Source organism: Haliaeetus leucocephalus, unplaced genomic scaffold (assembly GCF_000737465.1).
Source record: "Haliaeetus leucocephalus isolate CR32 unplaced genomic scaffold, Haliaeetus_leucocephalus-4.0 Scaffold587, whole genome shotgun sequence".
Classification (NCBI taxonomy): Eukaryota; Metazoa; Chordata; class Aves; order Accipitriformes; family Accipitridae; genus Haliaeetus; species Haliaeetus leucocephalus.
Window position 1 is genome coordinate 5,104,763 of NW_010973023.1, and position 10,901 is coordinate 5,115,663.

The 10,901-nt window shown below is 42.3% G+C and overlaps 1 protein-coding gene across 12 annotated transcripts in view; it reads left to right on the top strand.

The window, feature by feature from the left end:
* The window catches only part of ZNF236 (zinc finger protein 236), a 96,075-nt gene that overhangs the window by 73,781 nt on the left and 11,393 nt on the right, over positions 1-10,901 (top strand). For 7 of the 12 annotated variants that reach the window (XR_775047.1, XM_010577935.1, XM_010577932.1 and 4 more), the window contains 2 exons: positions 1,382-1,513; positions 7,447-7,644. Coding sequence is in view for 8 of the 12 variants with exons in the window: in XM_010577935.1 (XP_010576237.1) it covers positions 1,382-1,513; positions 7,447-7,644 (330 nt within the window). In the remaining 4 variants the exon portion in view is untranslated. Of the gene's footprint in view, positions 1-1,381; positions 1,514-2,317; positions 2,549-4,509; positions 4,628-7,446; positions 7,645-7,754; positions 8,119-10,901 lie in introns of those variants that run through there. The other 5 variants (XR_775048.1, XR_775049.1, XR_775050.1 and 2 more) reach the window with 5 other exon arrangements.

Sequence of the window (10,901 nt, forward strand, 5' to 3'; positions counted from 1 at the left end):
TATTTGGTAATACAGCTTAGTATTCCTAAACTTTTTATTGTTTAATATGGTAAATTTTTCTTTTCCTCCTTGTGAAAATGAGAGTTCAAGAGCAGTTGTGACAGTTCTTTCACAGCATATAACGGGACAGAATCTAAATTAAATTGACTGTCTTTAGTAACAGGTAGTGTTACAAGAAATTTTATAAGACTAGTGTTTTATGGGCTATCATCTCCCCAGTAGCTTTAGCACTAGTTTCGTTTTTTATCATAATTTAAGATTTTTGTGGTGTCATTAAGAGCCAAAGACATGTTGGGAAAATAGAATGTATAGAGTGGGGAGAAAAAAAAAAAATCCATACATAATATTAAAAGACTAGAAATTAAAAATATAGGGTCATTGTGTGGTTGGCATTTCAGTGTAGATTTTACATCTGAAAACTTGGGCTGTTTCTTCTACTTTCGTAGCTTACTTAGGTTTAGATTTATTTTTACTTACTTTTTGACCTGAACTAAAATGTGGAAATGTATATAAATGAAAGACTGTCTAGCATATGGTGTGATTAAACCTGTTAAGGCAAAGCTTGTGAGGATGATCATATGCTTCCCTCTGCAGTTTTGCTCTGGGGAGGGGAAGAAAAAACCTTTAAATAGTTCTTATGACACATTTGTGATTTCTGGCATCACAGAGCAGCAAAGCAACATGTGGTTTCATTTCAGTCTTTGTAATAATTTAAGCGATTACATTTGGCAGTATTGATGTTTATTAATAAAACGCTATGCCTAATCTTAATGCAGGTATAAATAAAACCAAAACGCTGTTTGGGGCACTATGCAAATGTAGTCTGTGTTGCAGGAATCATGTTGAATAGGCAGGTAGTACATAAAGGTGCTGTATTTCCTGCGAAAATTGAAGTATTTAACAGTAGTGTAGAAATAGAAGTAGTAGTATGGTATTAGTAATGGTGTATCTTAAGTAGTAATCTTGTACCTTGATTTCATGTAGTTTGGAAGTAAATTTAATTAAGGGATTTTAAAAAAGGAAAATACTATGGGAAGACCATGCAGGAAAGCAGAATATAGGGGTTAAAGTATCAGCTGAAGAGACAAAGATAAGGGAAGGCTGAAATATTCAGCAATTGATGCGAGGCTGGGAAAAAATCATCAGAACTGAATCTCTACTCTTACAGATTTACAGCTGTTGTTGCCCGTAAATTGTTAGACTTAAAATGGAAGGAGAAAAGGAGAGAAAACAGTATCATTTGTTCAGAGAGGATTCTGGAATGGTCATTATCAAGGAAAAAAAAAGTAGTTTTGAGGTGTAAATATAATTTACATGATTACAGTTAGCTGTTTAAATATAGTTATTCTACCTTTTTGGTTTTTCTCCCCTCTTCAAACAGGGTCAGCAGTTCCCTGCTATACTCGCAGATTCCAGTCTTGCTAGCCAAAGTGGGTCAGGCTCACAGCAAGTCATACTGGTGAGCCATACACCCCATTCAGCATCTGCAAACTCTGATGAAATAACGTATCAGGTAGATACAATACATTTCTGTGTCTTTTCTGGGTAAAGAACATTATTTAATCAAAGTACTGGAATGGTTCCTCTATATTCTGAAGCAGGAAGACTAATGTCATTCCCAATTAAGAGTATAGGGAAGAGGCTCACTGTGACTTCCTAGTCACCCAGATTCTAAGTTTTGAGTTAAAAGCACTTTTTCATATACAGAGAAGAAATGCAATTAATAATGTGTTTCTTTTTACAAATTACATAACCATGCTTTCAACAGAGACTTCCCCAAAAATTTCCAGTAAGTTTGTAATTAGATAATAAAATAGACAAAGTTGAGAGCTGTGGAAAAAAAAAGCACCTATTGATACACATTTTCCATTCTCTTTTTGTAACCAAATTGCTTTAATAGTGGTGCAGCATAAAGTCTTTTCAACTTCTTATGTATTTGAATTTCAATAGAAACTTTTACATATGTAATATAGTATTAATATTAGAAAAAGTAGTTCAGATTTCTCTTGTTGAATGCAAAATGAATGTTTTCAACCAACCTGGTAATGTAAGCTCTAAAATGGGAAAAAATGGGAGAGGCAGATGGTGACCCACAACCAAGCAAAGAAGTAGTAGACTGGACTGGCAAGGAAAGGGCAAGAGGTGGGCAAGTTGTGGCTGATATAGGCATGAGAAACTTCAAAAATAATAAGGACTGAAGGGAGGGGGCCTGCCTCAAGTGTATGTGTATGAATAAAGGTGCTGAGACAACAACATAATAGAGGAAACTTCAACACTCTTCTTGGAAAAATTGTCACAACTGGCTGTCTCTCTGAAGTGCCTGTACACTGGTCCATGCAGCATGGGGGACAAACAGGAGGAATTGGAGGTCTGCATGCAGTTGCAGGGCTGCGATCTCATTGGAATTGGAGAGAGAAGGTGCTATGGCTCACACAACTGAAGCACTGCCATGGCTGGATTCAGGATCTTTAGGAAGAACAGACTGGCAAGACAGCAGTGGGAATGCATGGAGCTCTGCCTGGATGGTGAGCCAACTGAGACCTTATGGGTAAGGATTGGCAAGCAGACCAATGTAGACTGACACTGTCGTGAATACTAGCCATCTGCTACAGATTGCCTGATCAGGAAGAAATAGAAGATGAGGCTTTCATGTTGGTCTTAGACAACCTGCCCTAGCTGACCCTTCTTGAGTAGAGGAGTTGGACTAGATGATCTCAGGAGGTCCTTTCCAACTTAAACAAATCTGTGATTTGCAGTCTCTGGTCTACATGGGTTACTTCAACCTGCCTAAGATCTGCTGGAAGGGCAACAAGCAGGGCACGAGGAATGTAGGAAATTTCTGGAGTGCGTTGATGATAACTTTCTGATACAGATGACTGAGAAGCCAGCAAGCAGAGGTGTTCTTCTGGGCCTGATAATTGCGAACAAGGAAAAACTGATTGCGATCGTGAAGGTCAAGGATATTCTTTATTGCAGTGACCATGAGATTGTGGAGATCAGGATCCTGAGGGAAGGAAGTAAGGCAAATAGGATCACAACCCTGGGCATCAGGAGAGCAGACTTTGGGCTGTTCAGGAATCTGCTTGTGTGGTGGGTTGACCCTGGCTGGATGCCAGTGCCCACCAAAGCCGCTCTATCACTCCCCTCCTCAGCTGGACAGGGGAGAGAAAATAAAACAAAAGGCTTCTGGGTCAAGATAAGGACAGGGAGAGATCACTCACCAATTACCATCATGCGGAAAACAGACTCGACTTGGGGGAAATTAATTTAATTTATTACCAGTCAAATCAGAGTAGGATAATGAGAAATAAAAACTGAATCTTAAAACATCTTCCCCTTACCCCTCTCTTCTTCCCAGGCTTAACTTTATTCCTGATTGCTCAATCTCCTCCCCTCCCAGCAGTGCAGGGGGACAGGGAATGAGGGTTGCAGTCAGTTTATCACACATTTCTGCCGCTCCTTCCTCCTCAGGGGGAGGACTCCATGCGCTTCCCCTGCTCCAGCGTAGGGTCCCTCCCACGGGAGACAGTCCTCCACAAACTTCTCCAATGCGAGTCCTTGACATGGGCTGCAGTTCTTCATGAATTGCTCCAGCGTGGGTCCCCCGTGGGGTCACAAGTCCTGCCAGCAAACCTGCTGCAGTGTGGGCTCCTCTCTCTATGGGGCCACAGGTCCTGCCAGGAGCCCGCTCCAGCATGGGCTTCCCACGGGGTCACAGCCTCCTTCGGGCATCCCCGTGCTCCAGCATGGGGTACTCCACGGGCTGCAGGTGGATATCTGCTCCACCGTGGACCTCCCTGGGCTGCAGGGGGACAGCCTGCCTCACCATGGTCTTCCCCACGGGCTACAGGGGAATTTCTGCTCTGGCGCCTGGAGCACCTCCTCCTCCTCCTCCTCCTCCTTCTTCACTGACCTTGGTGTCTGCAGGGTTGTTTCTCTCTCATACTCTCACTCTCTTTGGCTGCAGTTGCTGCTGCGCAGGTTTTTTTTTCCCCCTTCTTAAATATGTTATCCCAGAGGCGCTACCACCATCATTGATGGGCTTGGCCTTGGCCAGCGGTGGGTCTGTCTTGGAGCTAGCTGACATTGACTTTGTCAGACATAGGGGAGGCATCTAGCAGCTTCGCAACCTCTGTAGTTCCCCTGCTACCAAAACCTTGCCATGCAAACCCAATACAGCTTGAATAATCATATGGTAAGCAGACCTGGAGAGAAGGAGAACCAGGAGAGCTAGTTGATTTCAAATGTTGTCCTCCTCCAAGCTCAGGAATTGTCAGTCCCAATGTGTAGGAGGTCAAAGGCGAGAGGAGGCCAGCATGGAGGAAGAAGGAGCTCCTGACGAAACTCAGACATAAAAAAGAAACATACATAAGTGGAAGCAGGATCAGGTCACCGTGAAGCAGTACAGAGACACCATTCAAGGAGACAGGGATGACTTTGGGAAACACAAAGCCCACCTGGAGTTGAATCTGAAAGGGACTTAAAATGTAACACAATGGGCTTTTACAGGTATATCAGCAGCAAAAGGAAGATGAGTTGGCCTGCTACTGATTGGGGCAGAAGACCTGGAGACAGGATTTGGAAAAGGCCGAGGTACTGAGTGCCTCTTTTTGCTTCATTTTTACTGGTAAGATTTGTCTTCAGCAATCCCAGATCACCAAGATCACTGGTAAAAGGTGGAGCATTGAATATGTACCCTCAGTAGAGGATCATGCACAAATCAAATCCATCGGTGATGGGATACACTCGTGAGTGCTAAGGGAACTGGCTGATGTTGTCATGAGATGAATGTCTATTATCTTTGAAAGTTCATGGCGATCAGGAGAGGTTCCTGATGACTGGGAGAAAGCAAAAGTTACTCCTACCTTCAAGAAGGGCAGGGTTGGAGAATCGGGAAAGTACAGGTCAGTCACCCTCACCTCAGTCCCTGGAAAGGCAATAAAGCAAATGTGTTCGGAAATGCTTTCCAGGATTGAGGGACAAGGTGATGATTAGGAGTAGTCAGCAGAGATTTATGGAGGGGGAGACGCGCCGAACTGACCTGAGAGCCTTCCACAATGAAGTGACTGGCTTGGTGGATGAGCAGAGCAGTGGATGTGGTTTGTCTTGACTTTAGTAAGGCTTCTGATGTCATATCCCATAACCTCCTCATAGGCAAGCTGATGAAGTATGGGCTAGCTAAATAGAACAGCAAGGTGGATTGAAAACTAGTTGAACTGCTAGGTCTCAAAAAGTGTCGTGATCTGTGGAACAAAGTCCATCTCAAGAGCAGTCATTAGTGGTGTTCCACTGGGTTCAAATACTGGGGCTAGTACTGTTCATTAGTGTTCTTCATTAGTGACATGCATGATAGAACAGAGTGCATGTTTGGCAGGTTTATCGGTGATGGAAGACTGGAAGGAGTAGTTAACAGACTGAATGGGTGTGCTGCCGTGCAGAGGGACTTCAGCAGGCTGGAGATCCAGGCCAACAGGAATCTCAGAAGGATCAGTAAAGGGAAGTGCAAAGTCCTGTCCCTGGAGGACAACCCCATGCACTAGTACACACTGAGGGCAGCAGGAAAGCAGCTTTTCAAGAAGGACCAGGGGATACTGGTGGACAAGTAGTTGGCCACAAACCAGCAGTGCGGCAAAGATGGCCAACAGCATCCTGGGATGTATTAAGAAGAGTGTTACCAGCTGGTCAAGAGGGTTGATCCTCCCCTCTTCTCAGTACCAGTGAGAACACATCATCTGGGGTGCTGTGTCCAGTCCTGGGGCCTGCAGTACAGAGAGACATGGACATACAGGAGTGAGTGCAGTGGAGGGCTACAAAGATGATCAAGGGATTGGAGCATCCAACATAGGAGAGGCTGAGAGAGCTGGGACTGTTTGGCTTAAAAGAGAGCAGGATCTGGGTCAGGGGGCGGGTTCTTATCAATGCGCATAAATATCTGATGGGAGGGAGTAAAGCAGACAGAGCCAGGCTCTTCTCAGTGATACCCAGTGAAAGGACGAGAGACAATGGGCACAAATTAAAATTCCATCTGAGCACAAAGAAACCCTGTTTCACTGTGAGGGTGATTGAACCCTGGAAGAGGTAGTCCAGAGATGTTATAGAGTCTCCATCCTTGGTGACATTCAGAAGATGTCTGGGCATGGCCCTGTGTGTGCTCTAGGGACATTGGACTAGACAATCTCAAGCCATCCCTTCCAACTTGAACTATTCTGTTTCTAATAACATCTTGTGCATATGATTTTTACATTTGCATATGCTTACAAGTGTAAGTTCTTAACAATTTTAGTGTTCAAATACTCTGTGAAGATGGAAGTTTTAAAATTTAACATGAACATATTTTCTTACTCTTCTGAACTTAAAACTAGATATTGTCTTTCAATATATATGTTTTCATAAATCAGGTTGCCATTTCATAAGGCTTATTATAATAGCACTTGTAAAGTGTGACTGTGTCCAAGTAGCACTATTGTAGTAACAGTCAAAATGTAACGCTGATGTAAACTAGTTTTCTGTCATTACCTGTAATGTTTGTATGTTTTATTTAATCATGGCGACCATGTTGACTGACCTTTCAACTTTTCACCCTTTTCCTGAAAGGTTCCAACTAGTTGGAAACACACATGCATGCATGCACACACACAGGATTTTTTTTTGTCATTTCTTTTTATATGTTTTATATTGCATCTTTGCTTTCTAGTATGGATAATATTCTACTATGTTCTGTGTCTTTTCAAGTTTAGTTCATCCTGAATAATTCATTTACAGTACTACTTCCTTTATCTTTTCTTCATTTGTTTCTTTCTGTAAGTTACTGTATTTAAGATTCTTTTGTATCTATAAAGTTGAAGGAACTGTGTGTTATTTTATTTGAAGAAAGTGAGATTTTTCCAAACACACGTCATTGATTAAAACAAAACAAAAATGCAGCATGACCCCATCCAGATTCTATCAACTTTTCATTGTGTTTCAGTACTTCTGGAACTTTGTGTTGGTAGCTCAAAGCTTTACTTCCTTCTGAAAATAGTGTCCCCAATGAAGAAATTAAACAAATGGAAAATATTCTTCTCCTCTGTAAAATCAGAGATACTTTCTTTTTTTGTCTGAAATGTTTTTGGCTTTGAATTTTGTTTGGTGAGAAATGTGAGAATCATCTGAGATGCTCAGGAATATAAAACTGAATATTGGAGAATATTGATACAAATGCATTCTGTTTATAATGCATAAATGAATTTGATCATAGTTATAATCTGTCTGTTTTTTTTAAAATACATATATGTGTCATTCTTAAGAGCAATGAAATACAAGTTCATATTTACATACAGCTTATTTCCTTTGTGTTGGTAAGTTGCTTACAAGTACTGTCCAAAAATTGGTCATGTTGAGGTAGATAATCCTTGTTGTGGATGTGCCTATGAAATTATTTGATAGTGTTTTTGTAAATTGTTACAGGTGACAGAGGTTTCTCCTAATGTGACTAAAAGCAGTCAAGCAGAAAAAGAAGGTCGCGTGCACCAGTGTTTTGAGTGTAGTCAAACCTTTTCTTCAGCCACCATGTTGATGCACCATAGTAAAGAGGTTCATGGCAAGGAAAGAATACATGTTTGCCATGTCTGCAATAAAGCCTTTAAGCGGGCAACACATCTCAAGGTATTTGGTAATAACAGTTGATTGTTCTGTTAACTCCTTTTGTTTTGGACTTTTTGCGATATTAATGGAAGGTACCTATTATCTCTTTACCTTTCCTTTCCTTTTAACAGTGTGAGAGGTGTGCATCAGAGAGAGGGAGTCTAAGTGGTAATGTATACACAGATAGAGAACTCTCTCCTGGAGCATGGAGAGGCTTTTAATGCATATATTGACTACAGAATGAAAAATGTGAATGCCTGTCATGCAAATAATAGTGCCAGGAAAAGATTTTGCTTACTTTATTTGCTTATGTATGTCATCACTGCTAATCCTGATTTCCAGATAAGCTTTTGGAATCATAGGATGCTACCTACTTTGCGCTCTTATCATCTGATTTTTAGATGTTCTGCCTTGTGAGTACAAGTGACATCTGCAGAGGAACCATTTGTTTTAAAATATCCTCATATTATTGCTGTTGTCTAGTGATGTTTTCTCTGTAATTTTCTCTAGAATACAAAGAACCTGATACTTCCAAGTCTTTTTAAAAAAAAATTAGTGGTGTGTTTAAGTTTTTAATTACATTATAAAATGTTCCTATTAGGAATATTGGGCTGTACCAGATAAGTGATATGTCCAGGCCAGTATCCTGTCTCTGAGAGATACTACAAGGCAGTGATTTGAAGAAGTGCTTTATGAAAAGAGCAAACATACAACGTAACTTGCCCAGAATTTTGCCAGCTTCCCAGAATACATAGCAAGAAATTTCTGGAGCCAGAGGCAATGTCTTAATATTAAGTAGCTCTTAGAAGAGCTCTTCAATAGATATTCTCTCACTTTAGTATTATATTTTAAGGCAATATACCCTGTTTGTGAAATTCACCCCCTTGGACTGATCACGTGTGTCAACCAGACTGTTAGTCCTTGGGGAAACTGTCATAAAACGTGGTGTTGTGAAACTGTTAAGCTCTGGTTTAGGAGAAGTTTTCCAGAGGAAAAAAGAAAAAGAAATAAATTATTGATACTTGTTTTCCTTAAATAATGATAACAAAACCCAAATATCAGTCTCTCTTCAGTTTGTTTTCTTAGATTGACTGGTGTTATATTTTTTTTTTTCTTCATAATTAAACCTTCACTTCTATTATATACTTGGCCCAGGGTAAAGGTACGACAAGCTAACTTCCTACCCTGGTATGGCCCTCACATTATTACCCACATTGCTTTTTCATGTAGGCAGCAATGAAGTTGCAATAAGTCCGAGGGCTATCAAAAGAGACTTCAGGGCCTTGGCATGACTGGTTAAGAGATGAGGAGCACAAGTAGCGTTCTCCTCTATCTTTCTAGTTGCAGGGAATGATGAGGGAATAAACCCAGCAGATCAGTAACTGTCTCTGAGACGGGTGGCACCAGCCAGATTTTGGTTTTTTTGATCATGGGTCGGTCTACACGACACCAGGCCTGCTAGCAACAGATGGGGTACATCTGTTTCAAAGGGGGAAAAGGATCTTTGTGCAGGAGTTAGCAGGTTTCATTGAAAGAGCTTTAGACTAGATTTGGAGGGGATAAAACCAGACTTGCTAAAGATAAGCCTGAGGGTGGCATGCCAATGTTTGAAGCATGGTGTGCTAGCGAGGTCCTTTGGTCTGCTCCACAACATGCTGAATACACTGGAGCACTTTTGAAATGTCCATGTACTAATGCACGAAGCACCCTAGCCATCCCAGTGGAAGTAGGGGATGGAGATCCATGCAGCAGCAAAGACGCAAAGGTTGTTGATGTGTTAGAAACCACAGAAGCGCCTCAGAACAGTCACATAGGGATTAGGGCTTCTCCTCCAAAAAAGGTGGCAGGATCAATAGCCCAATTGAAGTGCATCCACACCAATGCATGCAGGAGGAGCTGGAAGCCATTGTGCAGCTGGAAAACTATGATAATAGTCATGGAAACATGGTGGGATGACTCACACAACTGGAGTGCTGTGATGGATAGCTATAAACTCTTCAGAAGGGATAGGCAAGGAAGGAGAGGTGCTGGGGTAGCCCTATATGTTAGGGAGTGTTTTGATTGTCTAGAGCTTAATGATGGTGACGATAGGGTTGAGTGTTTATGGGTAAGAATCATGCGGAAGGCCAACAAAGCAGGTATCGTGGTGGGAGTCTGTTACAGACCACCTAACCAGGATGAAGTGACAGATGAAATATTCTATAAGCAGCTGGGAGGTCTCACAGTCGCTAGCCCTTGTTCTCGTGGCGGACTTCAACTTACCAGATGTCTGCTGGAAATACAATACAGCAGAGCGGGAACAGTCTAGGAGGTTCCTGGAGTGTGTGGAAGATAACTTCCTGACACAGCTGGTGAGTGAGCCAACTAGGGAAGGTGACCCGCTAGACCTGTTGTTCGTGAACAGAGAAGGACTTGCGGGTGATGTGATGGCTGGAGGTCATCTTGGGCACAGCAGTCATTAAATGATGGAGTTTTCAATGCTTGGAGAAGTAAGGAGGGGTGTCAGCAGAACTGCTACCTTGGATTTCTGGAGGACAGACTTTGGCCTGTTTAGGAGCCTGGTTGACAGAGTCCCTTGGGAGGCAGTCCCGAAGGGCAAAGGAGTCCAGGAAGGCTGGACATTCTTCAAGAAGGAAATCTCAAAGGTGCAGGAGCAGGCTGTCCCCATGTGCTGAAAGACAAGCTGGCGGGGAAGAAGAGCAGCCTGGCTGAACAGAGAGCTTTGGCTGGAACTCAGAAAAGAAAGAGTTTATGACCTTTAGAAGAAGGGGCAGGAAACTCAGGAGGACAAGAAAGATGTCATGAGATTATCTAGGGAGAAAACTAGCAGGGCCAAAGCCCAACTAGAACTTAATCTGGCTACTGCTGTAAAAGACAATAAAAAATGTTTCTATAAATACATTAGCAACAAAAGGAGGGCTAAGGAGAATCTCCATCCTTTATTGGATGTGGGGGGAAACATAGTGACAAAGGCTGAGGAAAAGGCTGAGGTACTTAATGTCTTCTTTGTCTCAGTCTTTAATAGTGAGACCGATTGTTCTCGGTACCCAACCCCCTGAGCTGGAAGACAGGGAAGCGGAGCAGAATAAAGCCCCCATAATCCAAGGTTAGCGACCTGCTACACCACATAGACACACACAAGTCCATGGGGCTGGATGGGATCCACCCAAAGGTACTGAGGGAGCTGGTGGAAGTTCTCACCAAGCCACTTTACATCATTTGTCAGCAGTCTTGGCTAACCAGGGAGGTCCCAGTTGACTGGAGGTTAGCAAATGTGA